At 36.6% G+C, this 22,005-nt stretch overlaps 2 protein-coding genes and 1 long non-coding RNA gene across 3 annotated transcripts; all 3 read right to left on the bottom strand.

The window, feature by feature from the left end:
- Positions 1-1,047: 1,047 nt before the first annotated feature.
- mgst1.1 (microsomal glutathione S-transferase 1.1) lies at positions 1,048-3,110 on the bottom strand. Its single transcript, XM_082168556.1, has 4 exons — positions 2,958-3,110; positions 2,131-2,256; positions 1,928-2,022; positions 1,048-1,830 (listed from the first exon to the last, which is right to left on the bottom strand). Exons 2-4 carry the CDS (start codon positions 2,254-2,256, stop codon positions 1,584-1,586), a joined length of 468 nt encoding a protein of 155 aa, XP_082024682.1. The 5' UTR covers positions 2,958-3,110; the 3' UTR covers positions 1,048-1,583.
- Positions 3,111-3,530: 420 nt separating this feature from the next.
- On the bottom strand, positions 3,531-6,107 carry mgst1.2 (microsomal glutathione S-transferase 1.2). The gene is made up of 4 exons (XM_082168557.1): positions 5,985-6,107; positions 4,831-4,960; positions 4,542-4,639; positions 3,531-4,461 (listed from the first exon to the last, which is right to left on the bottom strand). The coding sequence occupies exons 2-4, from the start codon at positions 4,945-4,947 to the stop codon at positions 4,215-4,217; spliced, it is 462 nt and encodes a 153-aa protein (XP_082024683.1). The 5' UTR covers positions 4,948-4,960; positions 5,985-6,107; the 3' UTR covers positions 3,531-4,214.
- A 4,443-nt stretch (positions 6,108-10,550) lies between these two features.
- Positions 10,551-18,953, bottom strand: LOC309496598. Its single transcript, XR_014205182.1, has 3 exons — positions 18,467-18,953; positions 14,427-14,560; positions 10,551-12,680 (listed from the first exon to the last, which is right to left on the bottom strand). It is a non-coding gene; the product is annotated as an uncharacterized lncRNA (long non-coding RNA).
- Positions 18,954-22,005: the final 3,052 nt, after the last annotated feature.

Here is a 22,005-nt window from a genome sequence, read left to right on the forward strand (position 1 = left end):
CAGGAACTAAACAGAGCATTACAACAGATTCAAAGGCCAGTTCAAAATCAAAACTGTTTTTTTTGTTTTTTTAAATGCACAGTTCTGCTCTTAATGTGAACGATTCTTTAATGCATTTACTTTAATTTTTTATCAAAATGTCATAACTTGCTCTTCTTGTGTTATGACTCACACGGCACTCACTTTTCATAATTCAAACAATAACTGATGAATAAAATCCTGCCATACATTTTTTTGTTTTGTTGTTGTTGTTCAATCAGCCATTGCTTTTGGAAATATGTCACAATACGAAAGACTGTTACAACTTCTATTTCACGCTGACTTTAAGATCCCAGAGTTGTTTACCTGTGTAAAACTAAATTGCTGCAATGCTAGATAAAACAGTCTTAAACTCAAATATGATGCATATTTTCACTTACCTTCATTTTTCTTTCATGCAGAATTTCAGATATTCTTGCTTTACTTCGAAGTTGATTTTCAGAAGATTTGATTGGTCATGGCTGTGTTGAGGTCCTTAGTTTTACCTAAATGTCATCGTAATAAAGTGAACTTAGATTTTATGACTTCAATAATGGAACTTTATTGAAATCTTATATAAAGACTGAAACACTTCAAGACAAAACACTGAAAGACACATTTAAATAGGCTAATTAAGTAACAACGGAATATGCTTACAAGCTATTCAAAACATATCAATGTAATGTGTGAAACAGGAATAACAAGAAACCATTCGTCGTTCTGTTAAGCAGGGCTATTTTTAACAAACATCTGCTAATGTACATCATCTATGTGTAGCAGTGTGGCAGTATAAAACAGTTCAGTTTATCGGTTGAGGCAGAATAGACAGAGTGCAGAGGAATGAGTGTTTTGCATGTCAAGGGTTAATTAGAAAAAAATAAAGAAGTGCTCCATGTGCATTAGACAAACATGAATGTAAACATTAGTACTACTTGGGCTTTCAAATAGCTCCCTCTAGTGGACAATACATGCACTGGTTTCGGCACACTTGCAACTTTAAAAGATTAAGATTAAGATTAATCGCAACCATTTGTCAGAAACATTCTCATTTTTATTTTCAAACTTTATTTAATCCATTGATAACCTTTTTTGTTGTTGTTGTTGGCCAAACTTTCTTTAAACCTGCTGAAAATAAAATGCTAATTGAATAATTTCCTGTGCTTTTCTTTGCAAATGGTGTGAAACGACATGCACAAACTTACAAAGGCCTAATTATCTGACAGAATCTAAAGCTGTTATTCAAAGTCTGTTGCTCATGATTAATAAGTAACAAAAAACAAATGTCTCTTCAATGTACAATCCAGGTCAAAGCTCATCCTCGAATGTGAGCCAGGAGTTTAAGATTATATTCAATATTATCAGCAGTTTAAAGGCATAGTTTTAGAATTACACTATAAAGTGCATTAAAGGGGGTGTGGTACTGAAAACCAATAGAAAACACAAAAAATTCTGAAAAAAAAAAAGAAGAAAGAAAATACACAAACTTTGGCATTTTCTTTCACGCAAAACTGCAAAAAGCATGTAAACTAAAACTAAATGATTTTAAATGAAGTGAGCGCTATCCATTAGAGAAAAAGAGAGGTGGTGAGCACCCTATAGGCCATAGACACGGTTGCACACAACCCCACACCAAAGAAGAGACCTCTGCTAGGCTGGGGCAGAGCCATAACATAGGTCACTGTGTGGATGAAGCGTGACCCCACAAACACCCGGAAGTGCAAGAGAGCCGAGGAGAGATCCGGCCCAGTGAGTGAATACAGAAGACCGATCACCACAAAGGGAACAATGTTTTCCAGGTCATTCTGATGGCATCTGTGATTCAAGAACAAAGGCATCAGAAAGAGACATCATCAGTCAAACCTTCATCGCTCACCCAGTGATATTGTCATAAAACGGTTTATAAGTTTACCGTCGCACTCTTTCCACATCCGCATCAGACCTGACCAGTTTCTTCCTGTCTTCTGTGGTCTTCACCAAGGTGGTGTCCTCAATGTTCGCAAAAACCTAAAAGAGGAGTCATTAAATTAAGTGTTTGACAGCCTGTTCAAAACGTCATAAGAAAATATAACACGGTTTGTATAAGCTGTAAGTTGAGAACAATACGTAGTGTACCTGTTTCGTCAAACGATAGTATGAAGTCATGATGCTCATAAGCATCATTTTGAGGATGACTATGGTTGCATATGTGGAGAAGGCCAGGAAGACCTCGCTGTCAATCATGTGCACAACTTCCGCCATCTTTATTCAAATTTACAAATGGGAAAAAAAACTAAAAGTAAACAAACATTAAAACATAAACATAAAGTAAACATAAAGCAAAAAGATAGCCTGATACTCATATGCAAAATTTTCACAAAAGCATTACTAGTTATTTTGACAGAAAATTTATTACATCACCCTAACTAACACATTTGGCCAATTTATACAAGCTTTGACTAGTTAAAAACCAGCTACCATGTTCCAAAACAGCTCCCAGTTTAATCTTGTTGTCAGTATCATAAAACCAAGCTTCAAATGTATTGAGTTTTCTTTACAGAAAGTGGACAAAAATCCCACCAAAAACAGTTATGGAAACGTAAGCAAATATTCCTCTAAAAGCATTGAGTCGTTAGTGTCCTTTCTAAGCTGGTATTAGTGCAGTTAAGTTACATGAACAGAACAAAATATGCCTTTCTCGACTGTTCATATAGCATTTAATGAAAGGTTTTCATATTATAAACGTTTAACATTGTAACACCATGCATTTTCATGCAATGTGTCGAGTTTAATGGAAACAATAGAGCCCACTAGGACGCCGAAGGCGGTCTCTCTGGAATGTCAAAGGAAAGGCACTTTATAAAACATAAGTACTGACTAGAAAACTAAACAAAACTACAAAAGCAAGAGGTTAAAATGAAGTCTGAGCATTCTAAATATTGGCGCTTTGACGCGTTTCTCACCTTTTTTCTGTGACTCCACTCAGTTTCACAGCTCTTCCTGAACTAACGTCAGATGGGCGGGAGAGTTTCAAGCCTCGCATGCAAATAACTTACACACATAACGAACTGTTATATTTATGCAACTGTCTGTTTTGCGCAATTTTGTGACCTCCTCGGGCACGTTGCTGTAGCTCAAACAATGGAGCATGACGGTAGCAAAGCCAAGTATCTCATTTTTATTAATATTTCTCATGGGTGAGTTTGTTTTTACTCTATAAGCACATACCTTAAGGTAATTAAAATTTCTCCAACAAAATATTTCCCAAGAAGAAAATACAGCTGACTGAACACACATTGCTCTTACATGCACCAGTAGGCTATTAGTGTCTCCTGCCACACTGCATGGGGTAAGTTGTGCCACATTATAGTCTATTTAATAGATTTTTTAGCTCAATTTAAACATGTAAACAAAACTTATGAAACAGCAAAAATGTTGCACACTGTATCGTTTGGCATGTCAAACTGTACTGGTTTTGTAATGTCTCTCAAAGTGTTCTTTGCACCCTCGAGTAGACCAAATAAGACTGTGATAGATATGTTGCAAAATGTTTAATAAAGAATCATTTAAGTCATACACAAGTCCTCCTTCAAGTCATTACAAATTATAATATATATTACAGCCTGGTTCCACAGACAGGGTTTAGATTAAGTCAGGTTTAGGCATTATAGTTTAAGTAGCTTTTATAAAACATGCCTAAGAAAAAATAAACATTACTGGTGTGCATCTTGAGATAAAACAATGGCACTGACATATTTTAATACACGCCAATGCAAGTTGCTTTCAGATAAAACAGCTCAAACATGCATTTTAGTCTGAGACTATAGCTTAAGCCTTGTCTGTGATACCGGGGGCACAAATTATAAAGTTAAAACCTAATATAAAAAGGTTTCACAAGTATTGAAGAAAAGCAGGTTTAAGCACTTGGAATACATCCTAAACAGACTGTCAGCATTGATAACCCTCCGTTGAATGCTGAGTCACTGTGACAATGACTTGTTGACTGATAACAAATATTGGGAGTTAAGCAGTGACATTAGCACCTTTATAGACAGACGAATACGTGAATACCTGTATTTTGGGAACTGCAAATTCCTCAAAAATAGAGATGAATTGTTGACAGTTTTTATTATGAATTGCATACAGTGTATCAAAAAATAAAGCAGGGACAATAAAAGATATAAAACAAGCCTCTCCCGCTCTGCAGAGCACCGGCGTCTTTAGAGACTGAGTGCTGTTGTGAAAACCCTGTAGGCCATTGAGAAAGTTGTGATCATTCCCACTATCCAGGACAGAGCTCTGCTAGGCTGGGGCAGAGGCATCACGTAAGCCACTGTGTGGATGAAACGTGAACCTACAAACACTCGGAAGTGCAACAGAGCCATGGAGAGATCCGGCCCCGTCAGTGCATACAGGAGACCGATCACCACAAAGGGAATGATGTTCTCCAGATCATTTTGATGGCATCTGTGATTAAAGAGCAAAAATCACTGAGAATATATGCAATTAACAGGTTAAATGAGGATAGATCTGTCCTTTTCTATTACCTTCGGACACGTTCTACATCAGGATCGGTCTTGAGCATCTTCTTTCTCTCCTCTGGATCTTTTTTGCCCATCCAAGTGTCCTCCCAGTTTTGAAAGGACTGTATGATGAACAGAAATACATATATTATATTGCTGAGGAGCAACACTATAAAACCTTTACACTATAATTATTGCTTTAGATCCAATGTTCAAGTTAATTATAACATAATGCAGAATGAATCAGTCTTTTTAAGTCACTTATTTCTTTATTGCAAATCATATCAAACTGAATTTTCTAAACCAACTGCACCTTTCTGGTCATCCTGAAGTATCCAGTCAGAGGAGACATGAGCATCATTTTGAGAATGACAATAGTAGTATATGTGGAGAAGGCCAGGAACACATCGCTGTTTATCAGGTGAACCATTTTGCTAAATTTCCTTCAAAGGACAACATATAGAAAATTACAGACAGACATTAAGATATCGTAAAGCATGCAAATGGACGTAGACCTATAGCTTAGGCCTACTATTTTGTTCAGGTAGGACATTTTTATTTTCTTCTTTTATTCAGTGAAGCCTAATAAAAGTTTCTAGCATGTTATGTCTTGACCAATAGATGTGAGATCTTATAGGAACTCAGAATTTTTTCTGTGAAACGGTTCTTTTGAACAATTCTTTTCAAATAACTGATTCAAAACAAGTCTGCGGTTCCTTTACGGCATAGCCTATTACTTGCACGCTTTGTCTACTACAGCATGACATACATACAGTCAGTTACACTGTTTAGGCCTATTAAAAACCACTTTGTTTGTAGGCTATGTTTAAAACTGATATTTTAAAGCTAAAATCATGATTTGTTTGATAATTTCTGTAGTTAGATTTTCTGCTAAACTTTATTCCCATTCGGATCGATTCGATTCGTAAACAAGTCCGGTTCAACCGGTCCATTAAAAGGATCCCCAAAAAATAAAAAAAAATAAAAAAAATAAAAAATCACGAATTGGACATCGTTATTCGTTATTGAATAAACATTTGAGGAAATACCACTACTGTACTTATCAAATAAACAAGTTCATTACAGATGCACATTATATCAAAGCCCTTACTTTACAAACACTGTGTAAAATTTTATTACCATACCATATTTTGCTCACTATCTATTTTTTACAGCCCATCCACCCTGTTGCGCCGCTGCATGCGAGCGACCCGACACAACAACGCCTCCATTTTAATCAACCTGTTTACACTGAAACTAATAGAGTTTCTATTATAATACACTGTGCCGCTTTGTTTAGTATAATAATGGGAGTAGGCTATTCGATGTCGGTCCATTCGCTCGTATGTAAGACCAGATGTTTAAAGAGTTTAAATATTTGGAGCTTGTCACTCACACCCTCTCCAATCAAATGCAGCAATATCAAACAAAATTGGGGCAACAAGGGAAATGTTGCTCCGTGCTTACCTGGTAGGCTACAATTCTTGCGGATGACAAGTGTCACAGCGCTTTGAATCAATTGCTCAGTTATGGTGCAAGTACGTCCGTATAGGACAGCCTACTTGGACCAGAGCCGGATCATTCCTTGTTGTAGCGTGATTTTCTTGTCAAGTTAACAGCTTAATTCTTTGGAGCTTTGTGGATCAATGACTAATCCTAGATTATTTTGATCTGTACAGTAAGGTCTTCCAGTCAAATCAAACACAACAATTGCTGTTTCTTTTGTGTTTTGTCTTTTCTTTTTGCTGTTGGCAAGTATGCTTGCATACTCATGGTGACTCCCTAAGCCTGTTTGTCTAGTTATGTAACAGTGAGGGGTTGCAAAATATGCTGATTTCACTCCACAGTTTATCTGGAATATTTTACCCAGGCAGTAAAATTGTGTGAATAGTCACTGGAACAAAATAGGATGTGTTATTCCCCATGTATTCAAAACGTATGCTTTTCTGACCGCTTAGTTCAGGTTTAAACAGGTCTTCTTGAAAAGTTTTATTTCAATTTAGAATCTACACAATGTTTTCTAAATAGTGTTTTTAAGCATTTAAGTAGGCATAAAAGTTATGTACATTTTCATTATGATCTGTATGATACATCCAAACTTAATACTGTCATAACTGAGCACTTTATATCACAAAACACTTCTAGAAATTAATTTAAAGTGTTATAGGTTATAGGTTCCAACCCGCTCTCATGAGAGTTCGTACGAGATGAGCAGATGACAAACTCATAAAAAAAAGTAGGGCCTATATACCATAAAGCCCAACTTCTAACCCAAATTTTAAACATATCTTGGTATTGTAACAGGACAAAAAAAAACGAACAAAAAAAAAACATAAAAGTTTGAACGGTTGATGTAATACCATGACTTCCATCTCCTACGAATTATTACAAGTTGCCATGTGAGTGTTTTTTTTTTTTTAAGTTACTTGGGATAAAAAGTAGTATGGCATGTTTTCGCCACAGAATAAAAAATAAAAAAGCTAATTGCGACTTTTTTATCTCACAATTCTGACTTTTTTCTCGCAATTGTGTAGCCTGGGAAAACCCAGACAACTTCCGGCAAATTTAGATTTGCTCTGCAAGTAGTCTGGCAAAGAGCTCATTCAAGCCCATTTCTAATCCCTCGAAATCGCGGCACCAATCAGAAACGTTGGGGCGGGCTTTACACGATGACGATCGCTCTGATTGGTTTTAGGTCTATCCAATTGCGCCCAGAGGCATTTGAGCAACGTCAGTTGGTGAAGCGCAGCAACTTTTAAATGCATATTAAAATTGCAAACACATGAGGAGGACAGTCTCCATGAAAGACCCACTGGCAGATGAACGTGCTACTACATTTCTCTCCGAAACGGTAGGAAATTAAATTAGATTTAATAGAGGATTTGAGCGACGTCCGTTGGTGACGCCCCTTTGGAAATGAGTTATTAATTAAGCTTTGCCAGACCATAACTCAGTTACTACTGAGAATGGTCTGGTTTTAACCAGGCTAGCAATTGTGAAAAAAAGGGGGGAAAAAGTCAGAATTGCAAAATTAAAAGTCGCAATTATCTTTTCAATTGTTTTATTCAGTGGCGGAAACAAGCTTCCATAAAAAGCTTGTCAGCTTAACAAATATAGGTGTTTTTCTTCAACTTCTAAATAAAAGAGCTTATTTTTCAGGTGTTTTCAGTCATGCTGAACGCCGCATGGTGCATTGGCACTTAACCATTGCTATCTTGAAGGTGTGTGTTTAAGGTATCCGCTTCGTTAGGCCTTATTCTGTTGACTGCACACATAAGGCATCATGCCATGTAAATTGTAGGCACTAAAGAGATCTAGTCATTCTCCGCTCCTGTCAATTTCCTCAGCAGAGGATCTCGAAGCGAGAAGTTGGTCTTGTCTCAAGCTGAGTGAAGAGCAAGACGTCTTCTCCCTCCTCACAATTACACCACTGTCACGCTAAACAGCTGCACGTCATGTCGCCATTGTGCTCGTGTTTTTGTAAGGCATCGCAGGTGCGAGAAACATCCTTATCGCTGCTGGAACATATTCTGGTCTTTACATATGGATGAGCTGCACGAGAAAGTGCGGCGCAGAGAACTAGTTGATAAAGAATGTGGACTGATGAGATATTCTCCTACTGACACGTCGCATTTGCCGGCTTCTCCAACTAATATGCTTTACCTTGTGTTTACCATTCCAGGGAGAAATGTGGGACTGTGCTACTTTGCCAGAGGAGCACATGAGAGATGTCAATCAACGTGTCGGGACAAGGGATTTAAAGATGTCGTGCCGCAGTCAGAGATTTAACAGTGTGGTCTGTGTCAGGTGTCAACAACTTCACCATCAGAATTGTAATGCTGTAAGACACATATCATTAGTGTTTGATTTGCACCTCACCTGAAGAACGCTAACTGCTTTTTCTTCAGACTTGGAAGCAGTTTCACATTTAATAAAATATTTGACTTTGAACACAGCAAGCTGCACGGCTGCCTAGTGTTTCAACACTTTTGCCAAGACTTATGAATTTCAGTTGAATTGGGTAATCTTTCAGTGTTGTACATGAATTCAGAATAAATGCATTTCATTTAAGTAATCAAGTATTTCATTTAAAACAATTATGCACTTTTAAAACTTTTGCAGTACAGTTGGTCAATGGCAAAGCGACGTTCATTTGCTTTGCCATTAATATAACACATTTTATGCATTGCAAAGTTAAGCATTAATACACAATGCATTCAATTGATAAAAAGTGACAGTAAAGGCATTTATGTTACAAAAGATTTCTATTTCAAATAAAAAGTGTCCTTTTGAACTTTCTAATCATCTAGAAATCTTGGGGGAAAAAACGGGTGAATCACGGTTTTCACATTTTAAACAGTTTTCAACCCTTTAAGAAATGTTTTTTAAGCAGCAAATCAGCATATGAATGATTTCTGAAGGAACATGTGACACTGAAGACTGGAGAAATGATGCTGAAAATTCTGCTTTACATCACAGCAATAAATTACATGATGTTTTTATATAAAACACAGTCTATTTTAATAATAATTTCACAATATTCATATCCGATTTCCAACATAGATCAAGCTTCCCAACCAGCCGACTTATCTGTTTGTCCAAACAATGGTAGAAAGGTGAGTGTTCAGGAAACAGTCGGTATTCATGAACGTGGCTCGTCCAATCACAATTTAGAGTCAGAGCGATCCATTTTATAACTAGCATTTTCTTTTCTTCTTTCAAAATAAATCACAGTAATTTAAAGTTTTTCTTCCTAAGTGACATTTTGCATCATATATGGCTTGTAAGCCATAGCACACAATGCTAACAACCTACATGCTATTGCGAGATCACTGATGTCAGGGCTGCACAAAGCAAAGCAAAACAAGGTAACTAGGTCTTTGGCTGTACAATCTCTTGTTGATTTGTATAATTCACCGTTTTAGAGCGAGACAGGGAAGGAGAGCGCTTCTACGAGACAGAACCGAACACAAATAATGCAGTATGATTTCCCAAAAGGACCTGTTAATGGCCAACACATGAATTGATCTCTCACCAGTCTCACCAGTAATTGGGATGCCGACTGTGGTGTCACTTTATTGATTTTTCACTGGTAGCCAACTTGCTCCCGGGTTGTAGGACAACGATGACTAAATAACAGCCAGACCAATGATCTTAATGCTAGGAGCCAAGCACAGCTATTGATTTCATTACTGAATGCCTCCTAGGCTCCAAGCACATACATTTTTTGTATCGACCCAAGGCGGCCTCTACATTTCTTCCTGCACTGTCACATGCACTGTGCCTGGGCATTCAAAAGCAGAACGCTGAGTAGGCCTATGTACAAATACTTGCTTGGATGCATGTTTACACCATAAATTTGCATCATGCAATCAGCATGTGAAGGTGACCCGCTTTGACAGGGCTGGCAGTTTTATGTCTCCAAAAACACGTCTGAATTACCTCCGTTTACTACATGGCTCTCTGGATAATAAAGTGCATCATTCGGGTGTTTGAAGTGCACTTTTTCTTTTTGGAATTTTCAATGTGAACACATTACTCACACTATTTATACTACAAAATGGGATAGAATAGTGCACAAGTCTGCTGTGAATTGGGATGCACATATGAGTGCAAGTCTTGGAATATCCATAGATTTTGGTGAGTCTCAGGATATCGTTTCTATGTCAACCAGAGCTTAACGGCAACCGCAGCCCAAAAAAAAAAGTCATAATTATGACAAAAAAATACAATAAATCAGAATTACAGTATGAGATTAAAAAGTTGATATATTAAACCATAATCATGAGATAAAAATCCAAATTATTGATTACTTATGCTAAAAAGTTAAATGATTACATAAAAATGTGAAATTTTGAGATAAAAAGTCAAGAGTATGACATTAAAATGACATAAAAATATGTTCCTTACATTATTTCATAATTTCAGAAACATAATTTCATAATTTTGACTTTTGAGCTTCCATATAAAACCTTAAATAAATTACTATAAACACAGTAATTTAGATCAGAAGAACATCAAACCAGTAAGAGATACAAAGAATGAAAAGTTTGGGAAAAAAGGTTTATTTTAGTGTCCTTGTTACACATGTTACATGTACTTACTAGTAACAACAGTAAATTATGCATAATTACATGCAAATAACCCTAAACCAAACCTAATCCAAACCCTAGAAACAAAACATAGTAAGTATATGTGCTGTTAATTATTACTCATTACTTAAATGTATTAATAATTAGTGATTACATTGAAACAAGGACACCTTAAAATAAAGTGTAACCAAAACATTTTATTTAAAGTGCCCCTATTATACTTTTTCGAGCATTATCCTTCATGTAGTGTGTAATACAGCTGTTTGTGAATGTGAAATGTCTGCAAAGTTTTAAAAATCAAAGTGCACGACAAATAAAGTTATTGCCTCCTAAATGAAAAAATCGATTCTGAACTGGCGAAACGAGTCTTCAGCAATTCCAGTCTCGCTTCCTGTTACATATATGTAACTGTAACAAATTTGCATAATGCCAACCTACAGTCTTCATTGTGAACAAAGTCTACCTTGCCCCGCCCTCAAACACTAGTTGTAAATGAGGCCTGGAAGAATTTGCTTCATGTTGCCAACATTTCGAGAGACGCCGTTTTCAGCGCTATGTATCGCGTTTCTGACACGCGCAGTAAGCGGTCGACCAATCACAACAGGGCCGTCTGACCAATCAGAGCAGAGTTTTGGAAAGGAGGGGTTTAGAAAGACTGTTTTCATACTCTTTCAGAAACGAGGTGATGTGCGATGTATTTTTGAGGAAATTAAAGTGTTTTTTGATCATGGATGCATGTAAACTTATTATAGGAAACCTCCAAAACAAAATTAGGATCCTTTAAAATAGCATAATTTTTTTACTTGCTTAATGTTAAAGATTCTCTTAGTCCATCAGTACTTTAACTGCAAACAACGTTACCTAAGATAATATCACAGAAACAGCACGGCAGCTTCTGGTTAAAGGCCTCCTTGTGAACACTTGAAAGTTGTCTTGCAGCTCCTGTAGGCGTCTGTTAAGTTCTTTCAGTCTTTAATAATCTATCCATCGACAATGACCCTTAACTAGCAGAGCCATTAGGAAAAGAGGCTACTTGTTTCGGCACTTAATTACGGCAAACACTGGTGCTCATTATCGTAAAGAGCTTGATTCCCCATAAGCGTCACCTAAACTCTGAGTTTAATGACAAAATTAGTCAACCTGTACAATTGCTAATGATCTATTATGAAAATCAAACACACAAACAACAGTTAAGTGGAGACTCAAAAATCACTTTCAGAAAACATTACCATCACAAATCCACTCAAAATATGTCCAATGCATTTGGAAGAGGATGGCACTAGCATCAGGGTTGTGTCAAATCCCCTCTCAACTGTTTAAATGTATAGCTGTAAATGGCTTTGGATAAATGCTTCAGCCAAAAGTAAACGTTCATGGGGATTCACTAAGAAACAGAAAGAATTCCATCATTCGAAAATTCATTGCTTCTGTTCATGATGGTTTTAAATTCAACAAACCAGTGCAGGTTAACAGATAAGTCTGGTTCAAGCAAGTTAATAGTCAAATTTTCCAAAACTGTATCTACAGGCAAAGTTTTGCAAACTAAATATCACCAATCTCAGTCAATGAACTCTCTGTTAATCATCTCACATTCCCAACAGTAGCTTGACACCTTTTTCGTGGCACGGGCCTACGAGTGAGTTACGTCAGAGTAGTCATGGGCGGAAGGTCTCATATCGGATATGGCTCCGGGGTGCAAATTAAGATAATTACGTACTGTGAATTCCTCGATAAGTGGCCCTCCAAACTCAGACGGTACCGTGTTCACGCTTACTTAATGCACATCTGAACAAAAGCTCCTGCTCCTGCTAGGCGTAACTCTTGGGCCTCGGCGCTCTGCAGGAGGGCTCGTCTCATTAGGATGCTTATTTTAACGAAGCGTCTCCACGCTGCAGATCACTGCGTGGCCCCATGGATCCGCTCTCCTCCTCACAAAGGGAAATAAATCTCTTTTCGGCAGGATAATTACCAAGATAATTTTATCCGTAATGATGCTTGTCAGTCAGGAGAGCTGATGAAATTAGAGATGTTCTTGTGTAAGGAAAAAAAGAGAGAATCCCAGCAGATTTATCTGTCAAGAATGAAGAGAGATGAATAAAGAAACTAACGAAAGAACTTTCTTTTCTTCAACCTTACATATAATGGTGTTCAGTTGAATCTTACACAAACATCAGTGTGTTCTTAAAGGAACGGTTCACCTAAATATGAAAATTCTGTCATTATTTACTCACCCTTATGTTCCAAACCTATGTGATGTTAATTATTTATGTGGAACACAAAAATAAGTTTGTTTAAGAGTCACTATGTAGCTCTTACCATATAATATTAATAATTTGTTACATTTATACATTTATATAGCGCTTTTCTCGGCACTCAGAACGCTTTACATATGGGAGGAATCTCCTCAACCACCACCAATGTGCAGCATCCACCTGGATGATGAGACGGCAGCCATATTGTGCCAGAACGCCCACCACACACCAGTTTATTGGTGGAGAGGAGACGGAGTGATGAAGCCAATCAGTACATACATATACTGTATATATATATATATATATATATATATATATATATATATATTTGGCCAGGATGCCGGGGTTAAACCCCTACTCTTTCGAATGGATTATTAATCACCACAGACAGTCAGGACCTCGGTTTAATAACGTCTCATCTGAAGGATTATAGAATGTCTGGAAAGTTCCAAAATGGACCAAAAAATTCAAAAAATCTCCATAAATGGCTCAACACGACTACTGTGTTATATTTCAAAACTTTTGAAGTCATCCGACAGCTTTGAGTGAGGAACAGTTGCAACAATGACACATCAACACCATTGGCAGCAAAATGGCATTGGTTACAAAAATCATTTTTTAATTTTGAACTGGAATATGATGCAATCTTAATGTTATCTGCAATTTTTTTGCATTTTATTTGTACTATTTTTGCATTAAAAAAATCACTTAACTGGAATAGTACACTAGATACTAATTTATTTTTTTATGCAAAAATAGTAAAAAAAATAAAATAATTAAAAGTCAATATTTTTTATGTTTGTACATGCTTACAATAATTTGGTATGGTAATATTACTTATATTGTGTCATACACATGGTTAATTGCTTCTGCTTGTATCCTACAAGTGGATTTGGATAAAGCATCTGCTAAATTAATAAAAGTAAATTAAAAACTTGAAATATAGCACATGAAGTCATACGGACTACTTTTATTCTGGGATTTTTTAGTCCAAGTTGAAACTTGACTATGGAAGTTCGAGTAAAAAAAAAAGTAATTGCGACTTTATATCTCAAAATTTAATTTATTCTCAGATTTCTTATTTTCTAATTATCTCAGTATAACCTTTTTTTATTATTATTTATGGGTACAAACACTTCCACACTTGACAGATAAAATGTCAAACAGTAAAACGTTCATGAAAACATCAAATTTAATATTTCTCAACAGACAATAGAACATACAGGTTTGGAACAAAATGAGTGAGTAAATGATGACAGAACTTCTTTTTTTTAGTGCACTAACCATTTAATCTATCTAAAGTCCGCTGAAGTGTTGACATTTACATTAACGTTGGTGTTAGAGATAAAGCAATCTTTTGGCTGGTACATTATAAATGCCTGCTTTCCATTGGTGGACATCATATATATCTTGACACTTCATTAGCTGTTCACACACACACACCTGGATGTAAACATGTAGACATGCTCAACTTTATAGTCGGTGCTAGGAAAAGCTAGCACAGTCTTTTAACCAAAAAAACAGCACTTGATCGCAACATAGAAAGCTAGAGAGCCAATACTTACTCCAGTGGCACTGCGACTGCACAGCTTTGATCTTAGATGTGAATTCTCTTAACTTGTCTGGGCTTTCAAAAAAGGGCTACTTAAATAATTTCAGAGATGCCGCTTTTCTTCGACGTGGCAAAGGTAGAGCCCTCCTGTGGATTTGGAAAGATAAAAGGTGTTCAAACAGACATCACGACAGGTTTATTACATTACTTAGCATAAGCACTGCCAAGCATCCCTTAAAGGAATAGACATCTTGTGTTTTTTCCTTTAAACAACAAAAAATTAACAGTGAGGAATTGGGACCCTGCTCTTGTGTTGTATCACTCAACAAAGGCGCGTGAACAATCGCTTATTATGTCAAACTTTGACAATGACAGAATTGGAACAGGGCTTCTTCAGCGCTCTGTCCCCCACGGGGAGCCCCCCCCCCCTACACACACACAACTCTGGAAAGAAAGTTTACTTTCCCTGTCATATGAAATTACATTCGCATTTGTGGAGCGTAACAGACCATCAGAACGGAAACAAGTAACAGTGTTGGGCGTAACGCATTACAAGTAACGTGAGTTACATAATCAGAATACTTTTCTTCAAGTAACTAGTAAAGTAACACATTATTTTTAAATTTACAACAAAATATCAGAGTTACTTTTTCAAATTAGTTACACAAGTTACTTTGTTTTCCCATTTATTGACTAATTTACATTTCCTTCAGTCTGAGGTTTCTTCATTTCACTTTCGGCATGAAAGGGCCTTTACATTCGCCAAAAATAGAACTTTTGTTTTTGTTATTAACGCATTGCTTTCTATAAAAATTAACCAAGTAACGGAACTAGTTTCTTTTTATGGGAGTAACACAATATTGTAACACATTATTTTTAAAAGTAACTTTCCACAACAGTGACCAAGGTGTTGTGGAACATATTAAAGACCTTTAAGGTTGGCCATCGAGTAAACTAGCTTTTTTTTTCTCTTTTTTTTAGACATTTGAATGATTATTCCCTTAGATAAGTAAATTAGCATTAAAGTTCAACAGCCACAGGCCGAGTATCCATGCTGATATTCCACACAATAGCAATTCGTGAGCTTAGTATTATAAGGTTCTATCTCCGTTTAGGGTGGTTCTGAGATATTGAGCATCAAGGTTTTTACATCCCAGCTGGCAATGGAGAGATATTGTTTTATACAAAAGTTCAATTAACAAGTTAATACTGAGCAACTTATATTTTAGACACAACATTTATTGTTCTGCAAACTAAAAAAGTTACACACGAAACCAAAGCAGCAACAACACTGTTTTTATTCCGATTTGAGTAGATTGAGTAAATGATTCAATGACTCACTAATAAATACAGTTAATAATTGTGTGTGTGTGTGTGTGTGTGTGTATATATATATGCTCATTTAAAAAATAAAACAATACATTTATACAACAAAATATAAAATTATGTGTATATATATATATATATATATATATATATATACACAATTTAATATTTTGTTGTATAAATTTATTTTTATATATGTGGATGATATACTGCTAGGAAGATAGGATATATAAATATATATATATATATATATATTTATTACATGGCTTGATTGAATTCCAATGTAGAATGCGGTCTGTTATTTCTTGATAACAGACCGCTGCGAAGTATAACACACCGTTGCCATGAAAAACAGAGCGTTGCTATGGACGCGGAACGGACTATTTTCTTTAGCGGAAGCAATACAATCGTTTTTAAATCAATAAACTCCTTTTTTAATCAATAATTTGTGTCAAATTATTTATTAATTTTGTAGGTAGCCATGTAATAAGCGGGATAATGTATAACGAGGCGGTTGTTATAGCGAATACAACCCCTTCAGGCTGATTCAAGACCCCTCCGCTTCGCGTCGGGGTCCCGTTCAGCCTGTCGGGGTTGTTATTCGCTATAACAACCGCCTCGCTATACATTATCCCTTACATACTGTATATTAACTCATAGATCGTTTGGACTCATTGACGGACCTCAACTGTTGTAAAATAAAGGGAACATTTCTATAAACTGCAAAAGTTAGTTTCACTCAAAATATTCTGTAATGTTTTGCTTGCGATTCGTACTAAACTTAACCTCCGTGGCAGCAATAAAACTTGAAATGCCTTCAAACGAGAAAAGCACAGACAGGATGAAGTCTGCTGTGGTAAAATGAATACACCTCAAACCGAGTCATTAGCAGGAAAGGGTTCACAAATTAAAGCAGTAAAAGAGACTAAAGATCGATTGTTGAGGATTTCGCCTGGCATCTCGGCGTGAGAACGGCATCCGGATGGTTGCGTTCAGTAAGGAGGGGTCTGGATCATACGCTAACCTCCATTCAGCGTGCTAGCTGGCGGCCCCAGTCATTGACAGGAAGGAGTGGGCCGCCAGGGCATTGATTGATTAATCAAAGCTAATGTGCTTTTGATCAGCGGGGGCTGCCCTATTAACCAGCGAAGGAAAGAGGGGGAGAAATGCTCCATCTTTTATTTACCCACTTGCAAGGTCCCTCGTTGGCTTCCGTCGCTGACTTCAAAGGAGACTGTGACAATTCTGTCACAGTTTTGACTGATAGAAAAAAAAAGTTTTTTTTATACATTTTCCCTCGACAGTAGATTTTGTTTAATCGTTTCCAGCCTCGCTCTGTTTTAATATGTGTCGAGGAAGAGAATACAAGTCTCATGTTTTCTTCATGACTGTTTCCTTTCTCGTCTAGTTGTCTAGTGGGTTGTCCTCTTTTTCGCACTGTGCCATTTAATGCCATGCACTGCCTGTCACAAGGACACCCAGGGAAACTTCATGCAACTTTTTGTTGTGTGCTATAATTTATCCCCTTGTTCCAGGTTGGAGTGCACACACTTTTCGGTGTCAAGCATGTGTTGTGCGAGGCCTAAAACGACAGTATATACAAACCTCTCCTAGGAAAACACTATTATTAATTTGTTTGCACATCAAATGATGGATATTTAGAAATAATTTCAAAGTGAATATAAAAGAGGCCTTGATACACCTTTATTCTAACCATTTATTTATTTAACTACTATATAGTTTAGATTTTAAAAAGTTATAGTGTGCAATGGCACAGCAGTTTTCTGACCGCATACATCCACCAGAAAATTATTTTATTATTATTATTCTGACAGAAAACCATTTATTTAAATACTATATCGTTTTTAATATAAAAAAATATTTAATTTAGTTGTTTTATTAACATTTTTAGATTTTAAAAAGTTTAGTTTAGATTTTAGTTTAGTTTTCTGACCTCATACATCCACCAGAAAATTACTTTGGAACCAGTTGGTTTGTTTAATTGCAAAAGTTTGGCTAAGAAAATGAAGTTAGATCAGAGAAAAGATCTGACATTTGTATTATATTGTATCTACACTTTTATCAAGGCACAACTTTATATAATAATTGACAAATAATAATAACTACCTACATGAGGCCTCACAAAAATGTTATAATTTACTGAGTTTTTAAAAACATTGACGGATAATTAAAAAAAAAATCTGGTTATTAAGTCACGTGGCTCACCTTACTGTATGCGTAATATACGCCATATAATAATATTTAGGCTATAACTGCTACAAAGAGCTGTGCAAATATAGTGTTGGTAGCACAATTTGATAGCATTATTCGGAAGAATTTATGAGCGGCCCATCGTGAATTCTCCCGATTCCCCCAATGGCCATCCCAGGCGTGCTCTGAGGACGTGAATAGTCATCACATAATTACGGTAATTCTGACATAGCATACATTTTCACAATACACTACAGCCTTGCACCTTATTAAAACTAAGAGTAGAGAAGTTCAACTAAGAGAAACTTAAAAAAGAGCCTACAAATACATCAACTTCAAAACTGAAGGGCAACTTCTTGGCCACAGCATGCTTTTGTGGACACAACAAGACAATCAACTGCACACAAACCCACCCCAGAAGGCATGTTTGCTAGCCTTGTGGCGTTTCATATCATGTTCAAAGTTCCTAAAAGTACACTTGTTTCTTTCTTTACATTCAGATGAAGGGAGACCCACCTGAGTGTAAAGTGAGGTATCCTTCTACATTTTGTTTCATGTTGGGTGACTCTCTAAGTCAAGGAAAACTCAAGGTCTTATTGCCGGGTCCTTCTGAGGTCTCTGAGGGAAATATATCTCATATTTAATAGTTCAGAAGCAACTCTCTCAACACGTATACAAACACACACAAGCAACTTATTACACAAATGGCACTTTGTGTGAAGCCGCCTTTGTCTTTGTTTTTCCTCTCAAGTTCTCGTTCCCTCCCCTCCCGTTCTCATTTGAGAGCCTGTTTCCTGCTCAACCCCTGCCCTTGAGTTTTTCCCAATGTCAGTGCACACTTCAAACACCAGCTGACAAGCTCAGAGGAGTCTGCTGAGAATCCCTATTCGAAACAATTATTCTGTCTCCTACATGCTGGCAGATCTCTTCCCAGAGCATTACGCCTTATCAAAAGGTCCCTTTGACCCATCAACAACTCCATGGACGTGCTGATAAATTTGCCCCTCGCCGGTAGGTTTAAATATAGTTATGCTCATATGTTTAATATATAAAAACAAGCAGTGCAGATGCCGATTTCTTCACCGGGAACGCCTGGAGAACATGTTTGGGTCTCTCTTTCTCTGTATCTTGAACCTTCAGGCAGTCACTGTACCTGGGAAAGGTTTTTTAAACAAACAACTGGCTTTCATCTTGTGAAACTAAATCATTTAATATTTAAAGCTGGGGTAAAACACCTCAGGAAACCCGTCCGTAGTCTGGATGCGGAAACACAGCTCACACAAGATAAAGACGCTCCTGTGAGGAACCTCTTTACCAATGTAATTCTCAACCTTTACAGTCCCGTTTGATTTTACTTTAGGATAAGAGTCGTCATTTGAATTCCAAAATAGCCAAACTGGTCCGATTTGACGCTAAATCATGATGTGCAAACCTGCATTTTAAAGCAGCATTTATAAAATTCCCCGTACAGCCTCACAGGAGTCAATAATTACACTCCCTGATTAGAAACAAGAAGATCAATAAAGATCACCGCCATGTTTTTGGAGTATCCATCAAATGTTGTAATCTGCGAATGGAGCTTGATCTTTCAGCGCCCCTCCCTCAAACTCATCTTCACCAGCTGAACCTCCTTTGCGAGCTTTTTTCATTTATTTGGAGTATTTTCATATTGATTGTGCTGCAACTGTGGCCTTTTGTTAGGTCTGAAATATGGTCTTGTTAATGTACATCAGATTGCAGAGGATCAGTTTCACATCTCAAGAAGCTGAAGACTTGAATTTGGACACTGCAAACACCAACTAGTGGGTTCAGGGATTGCAAAAGGGATCTTACCTATTATATTACCTATTAATACGCTATTAAATCAACTTTAGCTGTGAACATTAGCCACTTAATTAAAGCTTAAAAAACAAACTTTTTCAACTTTTACAGTTTACTATTGTCAACAGGCATAACCTTTTACTTGAATGAGGATTTATTGATATGGGGTAAATGCCAACAGTTAAGCTCACGTTAGTCTTTGTAAAAGCCATTCAACCTTCCATTTCATCAGCCCTGTTGCGTTTTAATGGATTATAAATACTTGGCTGATCTGTCAATGACAAATAATTTATCTACTGCAGATCTGAGAGGGATCAAAGCTAATTAACTTTTCCTCGTTAATTTCAGCAGTGGAGTTTGACAAGTGTGGCTGGAGCAAAGGGTCTTCGGAGAGTCAAACATCAGACCGGCAGTGCCAGGTGAGGCCCGAGCGCATTTGATCTCGTATACATGTATTCCTTCACTACTCGGTCGCAAGGGAGCTCCGTGCCAAGGTCAACATTCAAAGACATTCAACTGCACGCAACGAGAGACACTCCTGCAGTGGCTTTCTTTTGTTGTGCGCATCACAGCAGCATCAGAGGGTGCGGACTGACACTAGTGAAGTCCCTGGATAGCATCGCTACCGGTTTCCGTCCCCTTCACGGGAAAAGCTAGTATACCTTCTAATTGCATCATTAATATCATTAGGGATTAATTGTCTTCTCCGCCTTGTTCACTCCTACTGTGTTGATGAGGCGCAAAGTGTGAGTTTTGATGACCTTCAACCCAAAGTGAATAAAAGAAAACTTGTCTCCAGTGGCTGAATGGAATTTCTTGATGTGTAGCGAAGGACAGCTTTTCTTATGTGCAGGATTCATTTTCCCAAACTATTATTCATTTTAGCTCTCCCTTTAACCTTTCTGGCAGATCTGACGCTTTGAAGGAAATATTGAGTCTGAGAATGCGGAAAATGTAAGATTTAAAATCTAATTTAAACCTGACAGATTTTTCAAAACAAAACAAAACAAACAAAAATGAGCTTACTGAACTGAAATAAAAAATAAATAAATAAATAAAAAGAGCTCAAATAAATACAAATAAAACAAAACAAAAACTGCTCATATAACTGAAATGAAAATGAAAGAAAAACAAAACAGGAGCAAAAAAAAAAAAATTTATAAAAATTAAATAAATATTCCCAAATAAATGAAAATAAAATAAAAACAAAACAAAAGAGCGAGAAAAACATTAGTTCATATAACTGAAATTAAATAATAATAAATAAAAAAACAGAAAAAAATAGTTTATATGACTGAAATGAAAATATAAATAAAATATTTAAAGCAATAAAATATCATATAAAATAAAAAGTGTCACAGATATAGAGCAGCTCAGGCTGTCAAAATTTAAATAAAATGTGAATCCTCAAGAAGACAAAGAAAAAAATTCATACAGAAAGAAAGTAACTCATCATTTTAACTCATCACAGGAGAAAAATAGATAAACAACAATTGCTATTTCAGCAAAAGAGTAACTTGACTGTAGCTAAACTATATTAGATTATGACAAGCATGTAGCTTGGAAAGTTCCCCAACACTGTGCACATACCATACGTGCATACAATGGACAATATCTGTTTTGTCAAGACTCCTAAATCGAGGATGTCAAAACAAGCATGTTAACATGCAATTGACACAAAACTGTCAGGCCTCACTGTCATATGCAGCTCAATAAATGCAACCAATTATTCATAATCTCACCGGCAGCGTTTCGAAGACAACTTCTGACATCCTGTCACAGATCTTTTTGCAGTCGTTTTGCTCTCTTTTGTCTCCGAGCATGTTCAAATTCAGCAGCCGAGAGATGACTTGCCAATGATAAGCAATGGCACCCTATCAGAATGAATACAGCACAGTGCTGGATGTTTCTGTTTAAGCACCCTTAAAGAACTCTCAGACAAATGAGAATAACATAAGATGTGTGTATGCTATTAATCACACAGAATAACATGTTTCCATAGCAATTGATTACGAGGTAGGCTGCTGTTGCCGCTGGGTAATATGTGAAAAGCACACACACAAAACCTCCAAAACGCAAAATCCTGGCCTGTGATGATGTAGTTGACAGGTGACGCACGTGTCATTAAAAATGATTTTTTTTTTTTTTTTTGCCTGGAAACGCCACCCTGAGCGCACCATTTTTCACAACTGCTTCAAGGAACAAAGAGAAAGAAAAAACATTTATGAATAAAA

The sequence above is a fragment of the Leuciscus leuciscus genome (genome assembly GCF_965113295.1).
Source record: "Leuciscus leuciscus genome assembly, chromosome: 4".
NCBI classification, from domain to species: domain Eukaryota; kingdom Metazoa; phylum Chordata; class Actinopteri; order Cypriniformes; family Leuciscidae; genus Leuciscus; species Leuciscus leuciscus.

What these genes read in the sequence shown, in the direction of transcription:
- mgst1.1 (XM_082168556.1), bottom strand. Translation starts at nt 2,256, where the DNA reads ATGGCGGAAGTTGTGCACATGATTGACAGCGAGGTCTTCCTGGCCTTC. An exon ending in ACTATCGTTTGACGAAACAG is followed by an intron (nt 2,023 to 2,130) that starts GTACACTACGTA and finishes CTCCTCTTTTAG; the next exon opens with GTTTTTGCGAACATTGAGGA. An exon ending in GATGTGGAAAGAGTGCGACG is followed by an intron (nt 1,831 to 1,927) that starts GTAAACTTATAA and finishes CTTGAATCACAG; the next exon opens with ATGCCATCAGAATGACCTGG.
- mgst1.2 (XM_082168557.1), bottom strand. Translation starts at nt 4,947, where the DNA reads ATGGTTCACCTGATAAACAGCGATGTGTTCCTGGCCTTCTCCACATAT. An exon ending in ACTTCAGGATGACCAGAAAG is followed by an intron (nt 4,640 to 4,830) that starts GTGCAGTTGGTT and finishes TTCATCATACAG; the next exon opens with TCCTTTCAAAACTGGGAGGA. An exon ending in GATGTAGAACGTGTCCGAAG is followed by an intron (nt 4,462 to 4,541) that starts GTAATAGAAAAG and finishes CTTTAATCACAG; the next exon opens with ATGCCATCAAAATGATCTGG.